This window comes from Oreochromis niloticus, linkage group LG9 (assembly GCF_001858045.2).
Source record: "Oreochromis niloticus isolate F11D_XX linkage group LG9, O_niloticus_UMD_NMBU, whole genome shotgun sequence".
Classification (NCBI taxonomy): Eukaryota; Metazoa; Chordata; class Actinopteri; order Cichliformes; family Cichlidae; genus Oreochromis; species Oreochromis niloticus.
In genome coordinates this window covers 17,866,785-17,890,330 of record NC_031974.2, presented here as the reverse complement: position 1 = coordinate 17,890,330, position 23,546 = coordinate 17,866,785, and the positions used below count along the sequence as shown (strand labels likewise).

The 23,546-nt window shown below is 39.6% G+C and overlaps 1 protein-coding gene across 1 annotated transcript; it reads left to right on the top strand.

Annotated features, from left to right (window-relative positions):
- Positions 1-19,819: 19,819 nt before the first annotated feature.
- On the top strand, positions 19,820-23,326 carry slc35g2b (solute carrier family 35 member G2b). Its single transcript, XM_005448884.4, has 2 exons — positions 19,820-20,204; positions 21,324-23,326. Exon 2 carries the CDS (start codon positions 21,350-21,352, stop codon positions 22,598-22,600), a length of 1,251 nt encoding a protein of 416 aa, XP_005448941.1. The 5' UTR covers positions 19,820-20,204; positions 21,324-21,349; the 3' UTR covers positions 22,601-23,326.
- The last annotated feature ends 220 nt before the right edge of the window (positions 23,327-23,546 follow it).

Genomic DNA, 23,546 nt, shown 5'->3' with positions numbered 1-23,546 from the left:
TAAGCATTTAAAATCTGAAATAATAGAAAAGTGTACAATATGCATTAAAATACACAACATAAACTGCTACTTAATTAAAAATTAATTATATTCAGCATTGCATTTCTAATTCCATCCTTGACCACATTTCCCATTACACTCTGGTTACATCCAACTCCCTTCCTCTCCTGACCCACTGGTAACCTCTGAAGGCTGTTCTTGTCTGAAGCAATCAATTGATCGAAAAAGATAAGTAGGATCCATTTGCATTCAAGTAATGGCCTCTGGCAGATTGAAGTGGTCTTACTTACTGCATGTTCTACAGTGTTGAGAGGCTTTTGGACAAGACAAGTGAACAATCATGTGGCTAAAAATGGAGCATAATGAGCTGGATGAGAAATCAGATGGTTCTAAGCTTCTTAAATGATGTGCTAAAGATTCTCTATATTTTATAATACGAATGTAAATGCCATATATCTGCCACAAATTTCACATTTGGTTTCATTTACAAGAACCAGATGAATGAAAATATTGCTGTCAATACAGTAAAATCCAACATATAGACTAAAGACCAGCTCGTTAGTTTAATTTAGCACATACACCAAAAAAAGTTCCTGGTATCAAAGTGTCCTGTGTAATTCATGTGCTTTTAAAAAAATTAATCAACATTTTGGTAAAATGTTTAATCATAGTAATAGACCGTAAGATAAAAACAGCTCTCATACACAGCGTATGATATAGCTAGCAGTTGGCTAGCTTGGCTTACTGCGGGTGACATTTGCAGAAAAGCAAGGCACCTGTTATCTCAGCTTGCACAGCTCCAGCCATTTTTACAGATGCATGGGAACACCCATGAAAACAGCAAATGCTATACAGCTTCAGTGGCTTGTCAAACAGACAAAAACAGAGAAAGCCCAGAGACAATAGCCAGCTACAGCCACGAGATAGCAGTCATTTAAAGGATGGATACAAACAGGCAATACGTTTCATAACAGAGCTTTTTCTGGCATGTGTGAAGAGAGATTGTGTTCACTTTGGTAGTTTCGTACTGATTTTTACTTTTATATTTCACTGGGCAAGCACTGCCTGCCTTGCTTGCCCTAAAAGAATGCCACCAGCACAGCATGAAAACACAATTAAAGGCATTACAAACTCTCTGATGTTTTTTTCACCTCCATCATTCAATTAGATAAACTGTTTTTTCATGCAGATAAATAGATCAAGTCACTTGTGCTCATACATTAAATGACAAGCCATTAACTTGAGTTCTGTCATGTGTAGGTATATGAGAAGTAATTAAGCATTAATAAGAGGTTTGCAAACTCAGGCAGAAATAGATCCAGGTGTAGAAAGAGGTTCAAAACAAAAGCTTTCAAAGTCGCATTCCAGTAGTAAAAAAAAAAAGTTCCCTTTTATGATGCAAAAAGACCTCAGCTAGCTTTCATGTAGTTAATTATGCAAATTATGATGTTGTTTATTTACCTTGGGAATTTGTTTGTAATGTGACTAAAACATGTAGGATATTTTTGACTTTCTTCTTTATACTCATTAAATTCCTATATGGAAGTTATGCTCTATAAAAAATATGGGTTCTTTACCCCCTGTTTATTTGCCCCTATGATTGGATTTGTCTTCTTTGATAATGTTGCTTTCAGACTGTTGCCAGGAGCTTTTATCTATCTGCAATTCAGTGTGGGCTAAAGGATCCTTTTATCTTCCCTGCTGATTTAATAATAAAATGACTGTAATGTCTGCTCATCACCACACACATGCGAACACTGACATGGAAAAGATAATCCATATCTGTGGCTCAAACGTGAGTATTGTATTGTAAGTATTGTCCAGGATACGATATGGTCTTACTATGAAGCAGCAAAAGACAAACAATGTGAACACACTCTTCCTTTAAAAATGCTCGGATAGCTGAATATTTTTCTGCAGAGCTTGGCATTTTAACTCATGTTTTAAGCCATCTCTCAGCAGATGTATATCTAGTGTCCAACGATATCCTTCAGTCCATGTTTTCCCAGTTTTTCCAGTCCTCATTGTCAGTTTTATGTCTTTGTCAAATGCAGAATTTATGCACTGTAGCATTATGGGTAACATTGTGCGATACTGCCTCTTCCAGTTCAGATATTAATATCTGGCTCACAGTCAAGACAAAAACACCCAAACAAATAGAAATAACAGAGGAAGTATACATGAACCTATAGACTCCATCTGCCATCACGCTTTGCTCTGCATGAGAAGTCCTATGCCAATAATTAAAAAGCTATCATAACACCGCTGCAGAAGAACATATAATTAAGCTCTTTGCTTCTTTTCCTCTGATTCGGTACATTAGATTCAGTGCATTAGTCAGCTCCATTTAAAACCTAAATTCTTTTCCCATTTTCACACATTCATTGTTTGTTTCCTTAATCCCTGAAGATCAGGCAAGGATAATTGAAAGTGAGCGGAGACTATACTCTGTTGTAAGCATTTCTTTTACTAAAACAAAAAGAGAAACCAATTTTAATAATGTTCTAGGCTTCTTTCCTTTAATTTTGCTTTAGTTCAACAGGGGTCCTCACAGGTATTCTTCTAGTTTGAGTTACAGCAAGGTGGAAACACATATATTTATGTGTGCCACAGTCACTAAGTGCACCTGTTGAACTGCTTGTTAACACAAATGTTTAAAAGTTGAGTTGAGTGACTTTGAATGTGGCATCGTTGATGTCAGATGGACTTCTCTCAGTACTTCAAAAACAGCTGGGCCAAAATGCATTGTTGATCTCAGAGGTCAGATGAGTTTGGTCATGCTGCTTTGAATTGATTAACAGTAACTCAAACATCTAATTACAACCATACCATACAGAAGACCATTTGTGAATGCACATGTTGTTGAACCGTCAAGCAGATGGGCTAAAGAAGAAACAAAAGACTACGCCAGGTGCCCTTTGTGTTAGCTCAGAGCAGGAAACTGAGGTTACAGTTCACACAGACTCACCAAAATTGGACAACAGAAGATTGGAAAAACTTTGCCTGGTCTGATAAGTCCTGATTTCTGCTGCAACATTTTGATTTTAGAGTCAGAATTTGATGTAAATAACATGAAAGCATGGATCCGTCCTGCCTTTCATCATCTCTTCAGAGTGGTGGTGATACTTGTGTAATGGTGCATGGTATAGTTTCTTGGCATACTTTGGGCCTATTAATACAAACTGATTGTCAAGTAAACACCAAACTCTACCTGTGTGTTGTTCTTGACTCATTGTGACTACATTGTACCCATCGTCTGAAGGCTGCTTCGAACAGGATAACACACTATGTCAGAAAGAGACAATGAGTTCGTTGTACTCAAATGACCTCCACGGTCAGCAGATCTCAATCCAGTACAGTCCCTTTTCGATGTGGCGGTGCAGGAGATTCTCATCATGGATGTGCAGTACCTGTGCAATGCAATCATGTCAGTATCAACTGAATCTTCATATTCAGCACCTTCCTGAATATGGGTCACAAAGAATCAAGGCAGGATCCAACCCAGCACTAACAAGGTGTACCTAATGAAGTGTCCAGACAGTGTACACTGTCACCTTATAAAGTCCATCTGGTAAAAATTGTAGGACAAATGGCTGTTATGCTTCCAGCTGACACCTGCACCATTACCATAAATTGGAGATTGGGAATTCAAACCCAGTAAAGGATTTATTTTTTAGCTCGATTTTTGCTCCTGACATTAATCACTTAAATGTCTCTGGAGGCACTAAAAGCTACATTTATTGAGTAGTCATTAATTCCATTGCTCTATCTTCTGGTGCTAAGCAAGTAGCCCACAATGGATTCAGGAAGGATTTTTACTTTATTTTATTTTATTTTTGTTATACATCACAGCTGAGATGGCTGACAAGAGCTTTGAGACAATAAAGTTGTTCACAATAAAACGGTAACATAAAAGATGCAAGACACTCCATAAAACTGAAAGCAGCTGCAGTGATAGAGATAATTCTCTATGGATCAACATAAGCTGCTTTTTCACAGTACATCAGTCATTTGATTCACTGTTGCTCCTAATTGAAGCTGTTTTAAACACTCGAAACATTTTCAAGTTACAGTGTGTTTCTATCTTAATACTATGCTACACCCAAGTAGGTCTAACATGAATTTATAGACTTCAAATAATTTCTGATTGGGGATAATGCCACATCAAACAGCAGAAAATATACCATAATGCAACAGAAGGGGGAGAGTTGCAGCACTCACTGATTGGAGAGTCTTGCTTCACCTTATTGTTCAGATAATGTGATGAATCTCCTTTCTGCCCGCTGCCTGTGGCTTCGTGTTTACATGGCATGGGTACTGCTTACCTGACCCGTCCATCTGCGTCACCGTCACCATGACTCATGTCTCATTTTGTGTGACTATTCTGCCTCCTTCAACCCCCTCCTCTTCATTGCTCTCTCCCTCCCCTTCTCTCCTCACTCAGTCCCCATGCCTCACAAACACATCATTTGTAGGCACAACGCTGCACGTGTTGACACGACCTTTGTTTTTCATCGTATGTCTTTGATAAGGCCTAATAAGGAAAGAGAAAGATACAACTGTGAATTTGAGAAAATAGATGCACTGAAATGAGACTATAATAATATTTGATGACATTTTTAGAGGGTGGGTTGTTGCCTTATTAGTGAAAACACAATAAAGCAGCATGACCTGATTACACATCCACTGAGCATATGCTGTTCAGTACAGTGGCATGATTTATTCTCTCATGAGCTTCATTTTTTTATTCTGTAGAGTCCTAGAATAGCTTTTTACATTTCAGGGTGCTTTGCAGTCTGCCAGGCTGTCCTGTTGACAGCTGCCTGGTCGCATAAATAGGATCCTTCAAGCCAGACCCACACAAGAGCAAGCGAATAACAGACAGAGAAAGAGGATGGTAACTTTTGGTTGGGTGTACATCTGTCTTATTTTCACATGCACTCGGGTCACTTCATGATACAAAGAGGACACAAGCTGGAAATGACAGCAGGCAGTACTTCAAAAACCTTTTTAATAAAGCACAACACCTCTCTGTGTTTGACTCTGTACCAGGAGAGATGTCTCTGCCAAAGATGTATCCCCTCTAATGAAGCTATCTTGGGATAAAGTAACAGATGAATCAAAATCCCTTCACAAACAGCAAATACTGTGATGCTTGATCCAACAGGAACTTCAGCAACAGTGTCTCTTCTGTAATATTCCATCTGTCATTGTGAAATACCCAAAATTTCTTCTTTTTGAGCATATTCTAAAGTATTTTTTCCAGTGATAACAGCATCAGGCAGGAGTCCAGACATGGTTTTCTGTGACTAACGTTTTCAATCAGTGGCAGATTTTATGTGAATGAGTGGGAAGGAGCTAATGTATTACACAGACACTGAGACCTACAGACTGTCCTTTGGTGAGTAGACTCAAGCCTGTGAACAAGACTTCTTAAAAAACAGAAGAAGAAAAAAAGCTACTAAAAGATACTAATGGGAATAGAAAAAAAAGATATTTATTCTGTAAGTATGCTTTGTTACAGCGGTACAAGACCTGCTCATAACTGTAAACCTAAAGTTCCTAGCAGTAGTTACTGACTTAAAAAAAAGTCATAACAGCATCCAAGTGAAGACAAATATATGCAAAGTTACACTGTGAGCTAACGTCAGCTCATCACATTATGCTGCATTAAATCAGACTTGAAACTAGAGATTAAGACTGTAAACACATTAGAAGAGGGTTTCACAAAGGTCATAAATCAGGTGATAAGTATGGTTATTTTGCGGGCATATATATACACTGATCAGGTATAACAAATGACCACTGAAGGGGGAAGTAAATAATACTGATTATCTCTTCATCATGGCACCTGTGAGTAGGTGGACTATATTAGTGAGCAAGTGAACATTTTGTACTCAAAGTTGATCTTAAAAGCAGGAAAAATGGTCAGGGATAAGGATCTGACCGGGTTAGACAGAACAAGAGTCAGAGCATCTCCAAAACTGCAGATCTTGTGAGGTGCAGTGGTCAGTATCTATCAAAATTGGTCCAAGGAAAGAACAGTGGTGAACCAGTGCCAGGGTCATAGGTGTCTAAGCCTCACTGATACTCACGTGGAATGAAGGCTGGCCTGTGTGATCCAATCCATCAGATGCGCTACTGTAGTTGAAATTTCAGAAAGAGTTCATGCTGGTTCTGATTGAAAAATGTCAGAATACAAAGTGCATTGCAGTTTGTTGCATGTGGGGCTGGATGGCTGCAGACCAATCAGGGTGTGCATGCTGACCCCTGTCCACCACCGAGTGCCAAGAATAGACCTTAGCATCAGAACTGGACCACAGAGCATTGTAAGAAGGTAGTCTAATTAGCTATGCTATCTTTTACCTCACGTGGATGGCTGGGTGTGTTTACATGGGGAACATCTGGCACCAGGAATGCATCAGAAAAAGACAAGTCGGCAAAGGCACTGTGAAGCTTTGGACAAACCTTGGGTCCTACCATCCATGCGGATGTTACTTTAACACGTACCACCCACGTACCACCCACCTAAACATTGTTGCACATTTCATGGAAAAATGGTATTCCCCGATGTCTATGGCCTCTTTCAGCAGGATAATATGCCCTGCCACAAAGCAAAAATGGTTCAGGAATTGTTTGAGAAGCACAAAAATGAGTTTGAGGTGTTGATTTGGCCACCAAATTCCTCATATCTCAAAACAATCAAGCATCTGTGCGATGTACTGCACAAAAAGTCCAATCCATGGATGTCCCACCTTGCAACTTCCAGAAATTAAAGGACCTGTTGCCAACATCTGGTTGCCAGATAGCATTTTCAGGGACCTAATGGAGTCGATGCCTTGATGGCTAATAATTACAATAATAATTAATAGTTTTAGCACAGTTTTGCTTTACTGGCTTCACTTTTCAGACTGGTAGGCTTTGCAATCTTTTATATAAAGTTTATGTTATTAATGCTCAACACTGAGCAGAAACTGATAGGTGTCAGTATCAATTTGGATATATTTGATAATTGTACTGGAAGTATATAAGCTGTGGTGAAAGGTTGGCCAGTTCAGGTCCTCCTGGAGAATACAAATGACTGCACCAAATTCCACCTTCCCAGCATGTAGCCTTATCCTATCAGTCCTCATTTGAACAGGTGATTGTAGCACATCTATTCTCTCCTTTTCTCATTGTGCTGCCTAGTTACAGTCAACAAGCCTTCCTCTGTAATTTGTGCATCCTTGCAGCATGTGATGTCACCCATCTGTTCACACCAAGGCAGTCTATGCTTCTTTTTTTTTTTGTGAACCAGTGCTGACCGGCTCCATCTGGTAACCATGCAGTGAAGCTATTGGCCAGCGACAAAGGTAGCCAGTCAATTGGGCCTATAGCTCATTCTATGGGTCGATGAAGGTTTTTGGCTCTTTCTTTCTCTCTCTTGGGAAGATGGTGCATGAGCAGTGACACATATTTAGTTAGTGGGGTGGCTCTCAAGTGATTGATGGCAAAAACTGCAGAAAAATGAATTGCTGGAGGGCATAAGTGGCAGTTTATTCAGACTCACATAATGTACAGATACTATAAAAAAATCTTGGGTGACATCTTTATTTCGGTGTCGAATTGACTTGACAAATTCCCAACACAGCTAAGAAGGAATCAATTAGGCATGTGAAAAGTGCTGCTGAGACTCTTTAATAACACCTATTTTTAGTCTCATTAAAACATAGAAACAGTCTCATACTGGCAGATTACCTCAGAGCGTTTTTCACATGCTGAAACTTTTTCCAGTCTATTATCTTGTGGCATATGCATGGAAACCCTGCTATTATAAAGCACTAACATTTACTCAGTATGATTTATATCCTTGCCCCATGCCATTATTCACTGATTAAAATGCATCGGTGCACAGAGCTATTGTGATCCGTTTCAGTTTGGCATACTCATAGCATATTTTGGCAGTATTTTATTCCCTTATATTATCCCAGAAGCATCCCTGAAAACAACAGATGCTACATATTCTTACCATGCCTGATTGAAATATAGCAGTTTTATGCTGGTTGGGTTGTTTCACATTGTTATCTGATTCTTGTCAACCCTTTTAGCGCAGATACAAAAATTAGCTCTGCAGTGGCTTTTACGCCATGGCAACTGTGTTTGCAGAGATAAATTTAATGGGTTGAGCTGCTTAGATCAATATTCACCAAAATCAAAATAGAGTGTCCCTGGCCAAGGTCTAATACACAGAGAGAACATCTTGATGGGTGTTTCAAGCACGCGGGCCAAGGACAAGAAGTTTTGCTCAATTTTAAGAGCTTGATTGAAAATGAGTGTGGACAGGGGTAATGACGAAAAGCCCATATTACAACTTTATCTTTATTTTTCTTGAAAACCAAATAGCCTGTGAAATGGCAGATAATTGGGTTCTTCTGTTACACATTTAATAAATAAGTGCTGAGCTATTCTGTGCTTTCAACCTCGTGAAAAACAAAAAAAGCAGCACTCATTTTGTCTGTTTCTCTGTATTTTGTGACTCCCGAACCCATCTCTGACCATCTCAGCCCAAATCCTCAGTCACTGCTATGCCTTCAAAACCAGCCACAACAGACAAACAATACAAATATCAGTTGTCTTTTTAAAGGTCAGCACCAGACGACAATCTTTGTTTTAAATTAAACCTTAAGGCAGAATATAAACTGCAGCATCCATGCCAGTATCCATTGTAATACAGAAAAGTGTTACTCATTTCAAGCCTATGGCTCATTTGTGTATTACTGTGAGGTGGTATTGCTCTGTGGATGGCAACACAGTGCACTTTTCAGACTGAAAATTGATCTTCATGACATTTATGTTCCTCGGAAAAGATGCTAAGTGACATTTTTAATCTCCTCGTGAGATTCATATTTGTAGTTTTGAGTGATGTCAGTCCCTTTTAGATTAAATAGCAATAATTTAGGTGGCCATGTAGTGTTATCATCAGGTCAAAACCAGTTTCTGCAAAAGTGGTTTATCATTTATTTCATGTCATCATCCATCCATCCATCCAACCTTCTTCACAGCTACCTCCTTCAGCACTCCCGGTGGAGAGCTGTCCAATGGTGCTCTGCATTCACCATTTTTTGGGGGGTCTACCCTAGGGCCTCCTCCAAGTTACACATGCCCAGAACACCTCACCTATGAGGTGCCCAGGAGGCATCCTAGTCAGATGCCTGAACCACCTCAACAGGTTCCTTTCAATGAGCAGCAGGAGCTTTACTCTGAACCCCTCTGGATTTATCCAAGCTCTTCACTTTATCTCTAAGTACGCACTTCAGAAGAAGTTCTTCCACTTATATCCCAGTTCTTTCAGTCACTGCTCACAACTCGAGGCCATAGATGAGAGTAGGACCACAGATCAACATCACTGCATCAGTACGACTGGCTATACATACATATATATTCTTATAGTTTTACATGTCAACTATTAGCATAGTAACCTCCTAAATTAAGATGATCAACAATCTTTTAGTCTACTTCCTGTGAGGGTTGGTAACATATTGATATCAGCATTTGAATGAAAAATCCATATTACGCTTTTAGAGCCCCTGGCTATTCAGGCAGTGCTTTTTAAAAGGACTAATTATTGTTTTATTTTGGCCTTTTCATTAAGAAACATAGCAGAAGAGCTAATCTTAAAATAAACTGGTTACCAGGAATCTAAACCACTTTCTGACAGCAGGCTTCACTGCCAATCCAAGCTTGGCTTTCCCATTCTGAGCTATTGTGAACATATTGTATATTCTCTATTTATAGAGTGGCAATATCAGTGAGCGAGCATGCACTGACGAATGGGAGGATTTTTGTGTCTCTGTTCCAATATTTGGCTCCGGCCTTGGGTATCACACTTCTCCTTACAAGCCACCTTGTTTTCTAAACAACACTGCTGTGATGCAGATGACGATTAATTCCCTATCAAATAACGGAGTGTGGTTCTGTGATATTTGCCTCCAGATTAAGCCATAATTGCTATTGTATCTCTTGGCACTGTCACAGCAGTTATATGAAGGGAGTTATCATGTAAATCATCTTTCTTTCACTGCTGTTCTGTCTGCTGAAAAAGCGAGCACAGCACATATTGAACTTGTTAAATGTAATCCGTGATGTAAAACTTTTTTTTTTTCCTAGCAGACTTCTGACTTCACAAAGGACTTTGAGGGACACATTTGTTCTCAGGTGCTGCAGTCAATCTAATTTCCATTTGCTGTTGTTTGACATCGATTTTACTCAGGCCCTCAGCAGTGGTGTTGTACGCCTCAGTGGACTTTTCTGTGAAACCACTGAGGTGTAAAACAAAATATCCTATTGATTGAGTTCTTTTATAGAATAGTGATACTGCTTGATACCACATAGCACCAGTAGATTATAAGCAATTTCTGCGAATCTGACTCTGACTACTGGTCTCCCAAGTGGTAGGATGCAGCCTTTTCACTTTTTAAATCCACCTCTTCAACCCAAAAAGATTCATCCAGTGTCAGTCTGCAGCTATTAATGTGCTGAATTTTGTCCCTCATTGTAGGGAATTGTAACGACAGTAGAAATCTCTCAGCCTTTTGCCCATAACATTCAAACTAAATGTTTTATAATAGGTATATTTTCCACTGATGCCCTAGATGTCAGGCTCAGGTGAAAACTGCTGGACCTGTTAACGAGATTCAAAAGTAAAATGTTAACAGTCTTTGGTGTTCTCACCTTTACATAAAGCAGTCAGGCACAAGTGTTTCAGATAAAACCAGAGATCTTGATGTCTCTGACTAAGGAACTGGATGCTGTCTGGTGTGTGAAGTGTTCTTGCCAAAGGCATTTGCATACCACTCACATCAATTTCACAGTTTCTTTCCAAGTCAAGAAACCCAAATGAAAGTGAGTGAAGCTTTCTAACAGACGAATGTTTTGAATTCAAATGTCGCAAGGGTAAAATAGGCTATTAATGTTATGGATTAATTACATTTTTACTAATGTGAGAATCCTATCAGCCTGCTTATCAGAGGGAGGGTGGTGGTGGTGGTGGTGTGTGTGTGTGTGTGTGTGTGTGTGTGTGTGTGTGTGTGTGTCGGGGGGGGGGGCTAACTTTGGTCTTTGGTTATAACTAGCTTGTGATGTTATAGCTGACCCTTTTGCTGGGTGTATAATCCGCTGATCGCTGCAACAATATTAGGAACACATAGGCATGTTTATACATGTTTATACATGTTTATGCATCCACCTCATCTCCTGTCTGGTGAGGAGGAAGATGATGAGGTGGAGACGAGGGTGGAAAAAGGGATGCTAGAAGATAAAGTTAAAGATAAGCATGATGAAAATATATTGTACAAATATTAATTGGCTATATATATTATGGCCATTTGTGATCTTTAAATTAAAACACTTTGTCAACAGGTTTTTAAGCTAAATTTAGTTTTTTAGCGAGTTCATCAGAGTTCTGTTGGGGTATAAAGAGTTAAATAGGACTTGATTGTAGTAATTAAGAAAATACAATTAATAGGAAAATGTTTCCCAAGGTCATACATCACGTGAGCAAGATTGTTTTCTCACAGATGTCTATACAGTTTGTCATCTTTTTTTGCAAGCGGAGGAGGCATCCCTTAGTGGAAATGAGAAAGGATGCTAGTTTACAGTACGTCTGCGTTGACATTACTTTTCCAACCCAAAGGTGTGTCCATCTTTTACACACAGTCTACAGCTATTGTCACACATGCACTAACTCATGAGAGATGCAGTTGGATCAGACACTAAATGGTCTTTATCCTGGCAGCTCCTTAGTACAAAGTCCATCTGATGTTCATTGGCACCCCTGTGAGAATACTGAAGGTAATTATCTAGAAATTCACAATGACCAAGTCCCACTATGTGTCCTGCCTCCTGCACGCTCTACGCAGGAAGCTCACTCATCTAAACCGAACAGAGTATTTCCAGCAGTGACAACGTGTCTGACACAGAATATCTCCTGCTGTGTGCTGTATGAGTGAAATGGACAGTGTCCCAACCTGAGAATCCCAGCACTGTGTGGAGTTCATGCGTGAAAATGACTTAAGATATAAAGATATCTTAGAGCAATGAAAATGCCCTTAGACATGGCCTGGTTTGTTTTTGTGTCTGGAAATGAGCCCCAGATCCAAAGATATTAAGCTCTCTAAGTGGTACTTGATCTACGGAGCTTCACGAGTTCCTCCTGGCATCAGATTTATATTTTGGATATAAATACTGTTTTTTAGCCTCGTAATCAATACCACTGTTGATTTAGTTTAATCTCGTTTGAACTTAAGGTGCAACTTGCTAATTTACAGCATCACACTGCAGCAGCACCACTGTTGCAAAACACGTTAATCAGTGGTGTTATTGTTCTACCGCCTGTAGTGCTCTCTCACATAGCGGGTGTGATTTGTGCTGTCACAGTTTGCTTCATTTTGCACTTCATAATTTGACTGAAGCATCCTTTGTGTTCACCAGAACTCAGTGGATGCACACTAAAAGTTGCTGTAGTTCCTGCACGACGATGAAAGTAAACACAAAACAGCATCCTGTAATCATCTATTGTGTTACTCTCTCTCTCTCGTTTGCTTTGAAATACGCTGGGAAACAGACAGAGTTTTAAATAAAACAGCATCTCCGGCAGTGCAATCCATTTACACATTTTCATAATTGTTAATCTAATAAATTCAGTTGAACATTCGCTTTTGATATGGGATCAGAGGAGATGTAGCTTTCTATTGGGCAGACAGATGCAAAGAAAAGGGCTTTCTCAAGGGAGGGGGATGTCTAGCAAAAATCGCCGCATGCATTATGGATCAGTGCACACACACACTGGCACACACAAAGGCTGCTGCATCAGGCCTTGTGGGACAGTGTGTGGCAGAAATCCAGGGGGTTTGAGGCACAGGCTAATCAAAACCAGAAATGACCATGTCTTAATCACAAGCTCTGACGTAAAGTCGAGCCATCTGGGGTTAAAAAAATAAAATAAAATAATGTTTCTGTTCTAGTCAGGCTTTCCAATTATATTTTTTTCCAATGAACTTTTCCTTTCAGATGTGGTTGTTCTTCTGTGATGCTTTATTTTATTCTATGATTAAACTGATTTGATTCTGTTGATCCTAAATAAGGGTCTTCTGTGCAGCCAGGCATAAATATTCACTGCGCTGCACGAGCACAGAGGCCGCACGCTTAGTCATTCATATGCTTGACTTGACTTAACTATTTCTATCCGTGATGAAAACTGAAGATGTCTCATGCACCAAGATAGTGCAAAATGATGCTTCTTCGTGTGTAGAGCCAGGTCCGCCACCGCTGGACACTCTGTCTCACCTTAAAAAATCTCACTAAGCACGACATCTCCTGATTCCTTTCAGCTTGAATCCAAGATGACAGGTGCTCGAGAGATTGCGTCATTTTAGCCAATTGATCAGTGTGTTGCATATTTGGTTTCTGAAGGAGAAAGTTTCCCGTATTGCCTTTGAACTTCTACATTTCCCTTGCAGAAACATTATCTCATAAATTCCAACTTAGAAACTGTATAACTTGAAGCCATTTACAGCTCGGAAACCAATTTCCTCTCATGCCTGCAAATGAAGGTGTTTCAGAAAATGAAAACTGTGTAGTAAAGTTGAAAGATGTGTTCATTTTTTTTGTCTCATGTACTATGGGAATAATAAAAACTTGTTGACTTATGAATTTATTATTATAGCAGACATGCATAGCAGGGAACCATTCAAATATGTAATGCATGTGTTGGGAACTGGAAAGGAAATTCCTCTGAACAAGAGTAATGATGGAAAAACAGCAAAATGTCTCCCAAAAGGTTTGTATAGTAATCTAACTTTAATGGAAACAATGTCCCAACACCATTTGGTTGCATCCAGAGTTTATGGTCTCAGTATTTTGAAGTGGCTATTTTTTATTTATACCAGTTGTAAATTAAGTTCACAACAGCCACTGTTGGACAAAAGATTAATAGAAGCAAAATAATCCTCGACTTGTTTGGATTAGACTGCCTGCATAGAAAATACAGTTTATTAAATGTATAAAAGAACGATTTGTTATAGCTCAAGTTCACTCAGGTTTGGGAAGAGGTAATATCATATGATATTCTGGGCACAGCCTGTATTAGCACCACATTTTAGTCAGAAAAACATGGTCAGCTTAACAGTAAAAACAATCACCTCTTACCACAAGGGTGGTAAGTGGTGAGTGCTGGATGTTGGGGCATATCAGGAGAACATAAAACACACACAATAATACATGAGGCACTTATAATATGCACTCAGCAGAGAAAAGCATGCAAACAAATGATAATAAAAATGATAATAAACATAAAGTATACATGGACTCGAAGACTCTGATCCATCACTGTTTGCATGAGGAGCTCTACTCTGAGAATTAAAAATGTGAAGATGTTCGCCTGCCAATTTATTAGGTACATGTTGCTAGTTCTGGGTTTGGATCCTGTTTTGCCTTCTCAGCTCCTTTCATTTTTCATGACATCGATTCAACAAGTTGCTGCAAACATTCCTTAGAGATCTTGGTCCATACTGACATGATAGAATCACACATTTGCTGCAGATTTATCAGTTGCAGATCCACGAGTTCCACCTCATCACAAAGTCCTCTGTTGGATTGAGATCTGGTGACTGTGGTGGCCATTTGAGTACAATGAATTATCATGTTCTAGAAGCTAGTTTTAGGCTGTGGTGTTTAAACGATGCTCAGTTGATAATAAGAGGCCCAAAGTGTGCCAAGAAAATATCCCCCACATCATTAACACCACCAGCAGCAGCCTGAACTGGTGATACAAGATGGATCCATGCTGTCATAGTTTAGTGTCCTGCTGCTCTAACTCATCTTAAAAGTGGTTATGTGAGTTACTGTTGCCTTCTTATCAGCTAGAAACAGTCTGCCCATTCTCCTCTGACGTCCACAAGACATTTTCACCCTGACGCTCACTGGATGTTTTACAGAGAAGGGTTCAAAAAAGCAAAAGTATTTCAGAAACTGCTGATGCCAGTAGAAAAGCAGTTTCTCAAATACTTTCTCTCAGCCTGACACCAGCAACTGTGCCACGTTCAAAGTTACTTAAATCAACTTTATTCCCCTTTCTGATACTCGATTTGTCTTTACTCTACATGCCTAAGACTGAGTTGCTCTCATGCGACTGGCTAATTAGATAATTTGGTTTACATGCAGATGAACAGGTGTACCTAATGAATGTGTATGACGCAGCTTTCCACATGACAAATACTCACAGAAAATAAACTTGTGAACTTTAAAGTTACCCATCTGCGTCTCACACACATCAACTCTAATCAAAGTAGCAACCTACAGCCACACAGTGTACTAGCTGTGCCGTAAGCTGGCTGCAAAACATCTGAAAGTAACGACAGGCCACAGCATCCTCCACCCAAATTATGCAGAGATGAAAAATTCCCAAAAGAAATTCATCACAGCTTTCTTTACTGGCTATTTATTTAGTAGGTACTCACACAGAGGGATGAACTCTTAACAGCAAACAAGCTTAAAAAAAAAAAAAACAGCTGCTGGAGCTTAAGGACCCAATTATTCTCAGCCTCAACTGCTCTGAGGATCTGATAATAACAGAGCATCCAAAAATAAATACATTAAATGAGTTAAGTCTCATCATCTGCTACAGTATGTACAAAAAGTGTAGAAGACGTGGAAAAAGTCCAAAAAAGTTCATTATAAAGCTGATGGTTTGAATAATATTGCAGGCTATTATCACATGAATAACTGCTCGAATATCTGCAGTGATGAGTGCAGCTGATTAAGTAGTACATCATTGTATCTGATCTCTGGCAGATATGAAAAGAATAATCTTCAAAGGTACAGTATGAGCTCATTGTGATGACAGATTCAAATGAATGAAGTTAACTCCTCCATGCGCTGTCTTCCCCCGGTGTATGTTTAGCTTTCAGGTGAAATTATACCTTTCTGAGATGAATCAGCTTTTCATCCCATTTTGTTACAGGAGCTGATGGCCTTTGGATGTGTATGGCAGTCTTTTCTTCTAAAAGCATTTATGAATGTTCATGAATAAAGATATTACTTTAATACATATCAGATCAGGGATAACTCATTCATAATTGAGGTGTATGATTAGATAATTATTACATCATTTGACACAGAAAAAATCATAATTTCTCTCTTGTTTTCTTTCATTTCCAGAAGGGAAACCTCTCCTGCTCGTGCATAATTTAAAAGGCTTGATTTAGAACAAACTGCTGAGTTGCCCTATTTATGATTCATGAAAGTATGGGACACTATTTGATTTTGGGTTCAGTACATAGACAGAAAACAAAACCTGCAGAAATCTCGCCGGCAGGAACAAGCTATTCTCAGAGCAATGTCTGCAGGTATCATTATACGTTCTCGGAGTCAAAGTGAATTAGCAGCAAACAACACCCAACGACAATTTGCAACATTCAAAGTGTGTTTCAAGCAACAAATGGAGGAACTAAAATTGCTGTTAATGTGTTCATAAATTAGTGCATCATTATGCATGTAGATAATTAGCATTAGTCTGGCCAGTTAATGCAAAATTTTTGGGCTGAGCATATAGTCTTTACTGTTTGGTTTGCACAATCCTAAAAGAGCAACAAAAAAAGACTACATATACTCCAACTACAGCTTATTTCATTGTATGTCAGTGACAGGCCAGCTGTCACATTCCCCATAGCAACAAAAGGGATTGCTTGTCTCAGGAAACAGAGATATAATTGCTTAATCAATAAGAAATTGCTTAAGCCCAAAATAGAAGATAAATGAGAAACACATCGTTTGGGATTTTTTGTGAAATACCAGACGAGGAAGGTGGAGGGAGGGGGGTCCAATTGGTGATCAACACAAAAACACCTCGAGGCTCTCATTTTTTCTCCACTATGTTCAACAACAAGCAAGCAGGGGTAATACAAGGCTCCATTTTCAGTAGAGAACACGTCTCTGAAAGAAATAAAAGAAAGATGGATATGAGGTGACAGCTGTGGAGTCAGGTATCATATAACAGCTTGTGCAACTGTTGCGAGCACTGAAATACTATATGTGGAATCATTTTGATATTTTTTTTAGCAAATCTTGCCCTATTTCAGTAAAACACAACTGTTGCAATGCCTGTAGGACTTCCAGTCACTGTTCGTTTGCATATCTCATAGGCGGCTGGGTTTCTACAGACCAACACAAGCACAAAGCAAATCTAGTTAAACAACTGCTTAAAATTAACTTTAAAAAATGTAAACAACTTCTTATGTGTATCTCTTGAGATTTTTGCTTTGATTAACTGCATGTAGTCCAGGCCGAATAAATTAATTTTTATATTGTCTTGAATTGTTTGTGTTCATGCGAAGACATTGGACTGAAAGCTGCTGCTTCACAGCAAATAATAACAAACATGATTTACTATCGCAACCGAGGTCTTGTCATTACGTGCCCATTGTTGCCTAAGATTCTGATTAATTTACAGAATGTTCTCAGCTCAGGCCATCAAAGGAATAGGAATTACATGAAAAAACATTACAGAGGGCCACTGCTTTCTGTAGGTGGTATAATGCAATCAATAGGCTTTTATTTTAAAGATACCTCTGCTTGTGGGCTGACTCTTCAAAATGCCAGACATAAAATTGGTGCAGTCAGGATTAGTGGAGCTTAACATGTTGCTATCTCCCTGGAGATATTTGATAGAACAAAGCCATTCCCCAGTTAAATGAGACAATAAAAAATCCTCCAGGATTTCACTTCTTTCAACGCCTCCCAGTAGTCTGAATGTTCCATCTCATCCATGTTTTTGTTATAAAATAATGCATCGCTAATAATAAAATGAGAGGACGTGGCAAAATTGGCTGGGTGCAAACACATAATTAGCCTTTTTAAAAATGTAGAAACATGCCTGTGTCCCCTTGTTTCATGCCTAAAAATTGCCTAAAAAGATTTTAAAGTAAACATATTTTGCTTCCAGTAAACATTATGCAGTAATGAATGAATCCTGAGTGGCACTGCTTGTTTTTACTTAGTTTGTTACTGTTTTTGTGACTGTTTAAGATTTGGTTTAGCTTTAGGCAGACAAGCATCTTAGTTAAGCTTAGAAAAAGATAACGATTTGGGACTCTTTCACAGCAGCTGCCACATTAGAAGCCTCTCTTCCATATTCTGGGTTACCACGGTGAGGAATCCAACCCTATTTAATACAGGACTGGTTGCCTGATAAGGAGCAATAATGGAAAAGCAAAGAAAAGATATGTTGATTAGCAAAGAATTTGTGATACATCACATGACACGTAATCTGGGAGAAAATAAGTCGCCTTTGCAAGATAATGAGTTTGCAGTTACAGCCCTTCCTGAAGATTAATGTTTAACCATATGAGGTGGTAGGTAGGCTATAATGTGTACTCTTTATATATTACATTATTTATCAGTGCAACAAATTTGGACTAATTCTACCTCATCTAGAAACAAACTTTGTGACATTAGTGTTTATGTAGCTATGCAGCAATTTGACCTTTTGTTCATATGATGGACAAACATATGAGCACTATTAGTTGACCTGTTCATTCATAATAATTGCTGCTTCTACACAGCGACCTTTATTGGCTCCCTTAATAGGTTAGTTATAACCCCTAAAATGACAGTTCCCTGCTGTCTGATTTACGGTGACTGTAAATAGCTTAATGTAAATGTTGACACAAAGTTAATTGCCACAGCTTCACAAATCACCTTCCTCTGTGCACGGTACCAATTAAAATCAGACATGTTACACAGGCAGTGGCAGCTAATGGCATTATGATCTATATTACCAGCTGAGGCTCCTGTTGCATTGCCTGTGGGAGTAAAGTTGACAGTCTAATTTAAGAGCTTTCAACTTCCTTCGTCTTGAGGTGACTATAAACTACAAATTTACTCTTGCTTTTCATCAAGTTCCAGCCACCATATGTCATGCTTTAATTGTCTTTTCAGGATGTTTTACTTTTTTATATAGCATGTTTTTGGGGGGATTTTGGTCTTTTTTCCCACACAGGATGATCAAATCTTATTGTGGTATCCTGTGGATATGGGATTATAGGGAATATCAAGTCCACTTATAGTGTAAATGCTGCATAATAGTAGTTTGTAAGAGGAACGTGTACATTGAGAGATACAACCAAGTGGCTGGGACTATGTTTAGGAATATCTGCGATGCATGGACTAGAGGTTGCCAAGTCCTGATTGGAGACACCACCAAAGGTGGGTGAGAACATTAGGGCTAAGGTCCTCTTCAAGACAGGCAACCACCTGCTGGACAAGGACACATACTGATGGTTGATGAATCCATCCATCCATCCATCCATCCATCCATCCATTCTCTTCTCCTTATCCTTGTCAGGGTTGCTAGGGGGCTGGACCCTATCTCACCTACCATAGGGCGAGAGGTGGGGTACACCCTGGACAGGTTGCTAGTCTGTTGCAGTGCTAACACAGAGAGACAGACAACCTTTCGCACTCACATTCACACCTGTGGGCAATTTAGAACATACCAGGAGCTGAAAAGAGATAAAGAGATAAACCACAGTGTGTGAAATATACCATAATTACATAAATTGATTTATATATTGTGCAGTAAAAGTGATACATGTTCAAAATTTCTGTAAAGAAGAGAATAAGAATAACCTGGTTGCACTTTAATATTTCTTGCATCTCTCCATAACTAAGTCACATAGGAAATTCAAATGTTGCTCTTAAAGTGGATGGGGGTTTTAATCTAATGAAAATGATGATGATGAATGACAGACGCGCTTCCCTTTTCCCTGAGGGATGATGAATATGAGCGAGCCTAGGTGGGAAGGAGTCTCGAGGAGGAGAATGAGGAAGAGTAACCGCTGGCTGTGACAGTGACAGTTGCTTCTCTCCTCCATCCCCTCCTTCAACTTCATCATCAGCATCAGCATCATCATCACCCGCCTCAGCAACAGCAGCTTCAGCTTCATCAGAGGCAGAAGCAGCGTCCGTCCAGAGAGTGGAGAACGAAAAACCGAAGCAGCACGCATCTTTAAAAAAAAAGGAAAAAGAAAAGGTGCACCACTTGAGACGGAAGATGGAGAAATGGCAGTTGCAGATGAGCGAATGTAAGGACCAAGAAATTCGACAAAATCTTCTTTTATGACAAAAACCCGGATCCGTGCAACAGTAGGAACTATTTAAGGAACAAAAAGGTAAGGCGTTCACCGATAATATGTTTTTCTCTCTCTACACTAAGTTGGCGCTGTAATGGCTCACATAGGAGCTTGTCAAAATTCAGGTATCAAAATATACATTTAACTAGATTTCAACGAGATTGAATGACATGAAAAAATGTGGCATTTAAGATAGTCTACCAAATAATTATCGGTTTGAAAACACGTTCTTATCAAATTGTTTCGTACATCGGTGGAAAATAAATCGCTTTAATTGGTTTGGCCGGCTAAAAATATAATGTTAAGTAATGAATGTCCTGTAGGTGTTAGAAAGCATTGTTTATGCTTTAGGCTTTTTAAGCCTTTTTACCTTATATACGTGTGACTTGTGTTAATTATCAGTAATGAAGTTATATTCATCTATATTTCAAAAAGGAGGAGCAAGAGGAGGAGGAGAGACGGCAAACAAGAGTACCTATCTGCCCCCTTGTGGTTGTGATGTGCGGTGTATTGCCCAAATGAATGCTGCAGTAACAATAAATTTTAGAGTTAAAAAAAACAAAACATCAGAGGCACTACTTTATACTCATCGTATATATATATATAGGCTTTACACTTGGAAAATGATATTTTATAATTAATATTAATAATCAGTAACTGGCTATTGAAGCTAAATCCTTGTGCTGTATAAAACAAAATAGAAATGGTTCAAACTCTTCCCCTCCATTTAACCCTTTCACACACTCCTACATAGCTACAGGATTTGCTTATTTATGGTGTGCAGTTCCATTCAGCTCATAAGTGGCCCACATTCATATATCATCCCCTGGTGGATCCCTGTTATGTAATTTCATCCCCATCAGACTGCATCAGCCTCACAATGTTTGCTGCTTGGCTTATATGAGCTCACACGGGATATACACAGCCTATATACACAGAGGCAATAACACGAATGTAAATCTTGGAAGGGTAAAAGGTAACAGGGATGAGGTAATGTGAGAGATTTTTTTTGTGTCAGCACATGTGTATTTTGGATGCGTGTGAGTGCGGGGGTTTGGATACTGAGAGATAAATTATGTAAACCTCTAAACTAAGTCCAGATACTTGACTGCACTTTGGTTGCTGTTACACTGTAATGGATTTCACTTCATTTTTCAGATTGCCCCATTTGACGCCCATACAACATGGATATATCTTCATCTTCGCTTCAGTACGGATCAAAAAAGCGGGTCAAGATTCACCCCAACACAGTGACGGTGAAATATGCCACTCACTTCCCTCAGCCTGGAGATGAGGGCTATGATGATGCACCCTCTTTTGAGGACTTTGGCGCCTTCGCTGAAGCCAGTGTGGGGAAGAGACTGGTGTCAGATAGCAAAGGTGGCAGGACTTTCTTTGGAACCATGGAAACCCAACCTAAGCAGCCAAGTGTGCAAAGAGACAAGGGTGTTGAGGGGCAGCTGGCCAGCTTTGGCGAGGCGAATGTGTTGGCCTCCAGGGTAACCTGGATGGCATTGTTTGGGGCAGCAGTGGCTCATGGCTGTGTGGCATTGATTACTCGTTTAGCAGCTGACCGTTCTAAAGTTCCTTCTCTTGAGCTACTATTCATCCGCTCCGTGATCCAAGTGCTGTCCATCCTGGTGGTCTTCTACTACCACGAAGCCCCCTTTGGCCCCAAGGGCTATCGACTGCGTCTCTTCTTTTACGGTGTCTGCAACGTAATCTCAATCACCTGCGCTTACACATCCTTTGCCATAGTACCACCTAGCAATGGCACTATCATGTGGCGTGCCTCCACCACAGTCTTCAGTGCAATTCTAGCCTTCCTGCTGCTGGATGAGAGGCTGGGCTATACCGATGTGGTCACAGTGGTAGGAAGCGTGTTTGGCTTGTGCCTGGTTATGGTACCAAATGTAGCAGATGAGGAGAAGTCCAGGCTGGGGTTTTGGAAGGAGGCCTTTGGCTACACAATGACAGTGATGGCCGGCATGACTGCTGCCCTCTCCATGATCGTCTACAGGGCCATTAAGGAGCGGGTCAGCATGTGGACCGCACTCTTTACCTTCGGCTGGACGGGCACAGTTTGGGGTGCCTCCACCATGTTTATCATGCAGGAGCCCATCATTCCTCTGGATGCGGAGACCTGGGGCTATTTAATTGGGATTTGTATCTGCTCCACTGTGGCATTTCTCGGAGTCTACTATGCTCTAAATAAGTTTCATCCAGCCTTAGTGAGCACTGTGCAGCATCTGGAGATTGTGGTTGCCATGTTTCTCCAGCTCATCGTTCTGAGGATGATCCCCTCTGTCTATGACGTCATCGGGGGCCTAGTCATCATGATTAGTGTGTTTACTCTGACGGGAGTCAAGCTGTACAGGGTGAGCAGAGCCATTCGGCAGGATTACCAAGAGATCCTGGACTCACCCATCAAATGAATTTAGATGTCAGTCTAATTGTTTACAATGTTGCTTGGTTGTACAATTCAAAGAATGTCTGGGTCGTCATCTGATGATTTTGTATTGTTGTGTTGTCAAATGAGTGCCAGTTGTGTAACTAATAAAAAAAATGGTGTCTTAATATTTGTGTGGGAAATAATAAAAAAAAAAAAGGCAGATATAACATGGTGACCACTTTGCCCCAGTAGTATTGCTTTAATGTCTAATCAGTTGTGTGACTGGCCAAAATGTTGGGCATGAAAATGATCTGTTTGATTTGTGTGCTTTACCACGCTCAAAGATTTGAAATCAAATTGACCACGTGGGATCTGGTCTTGTGAATGTCAATGTAAAATCAGCAAAGATGTATCTCTGTAAATGTCAGCCCAGAGATGGGTCACGCTACATAAAAGGAATAAAATAAGAACTTTAAAAACAGCCCAACCTTTTATAAAAAACAAAAACAAAAAAACAACTGCTATTTATTTGTGTGGCTCCTAAGCTGTTGCTTTCCAAGACAGTATCATTTCTTCAAAGAAACAATTACAGATGAGCCAGCAAAGCTACAAAGTACAATATAATGTCCTTTATGTGATAGGCTGCAGGCTGTGGCATTATGTGAGATTGTTCTTATTAAATCTAAATTGAACATCACAAACAGACTCCAAATTTACTGGAGATCAAATGTGACTTTGAAAAATAAAAGATCTTGTCTATAATTCCTTATATTTTGTGCACAAACTGTTGTTTTGTTGTTCCTGTTCCCTATCACGTATGCTCTGGCCCCATCGCCTAGTTGATATTTAACACTGGCGATTATAACCCTGGATTCTGCTTCTGTTTACTGTCAGATGCATATCAAACTAATGCCCAGAGGCAGGTGCACTGTATTGAATTAGAGTCGCCTTTTGACAGCGTGAGACCATCTGCTTTTTCTGTAGTGGGT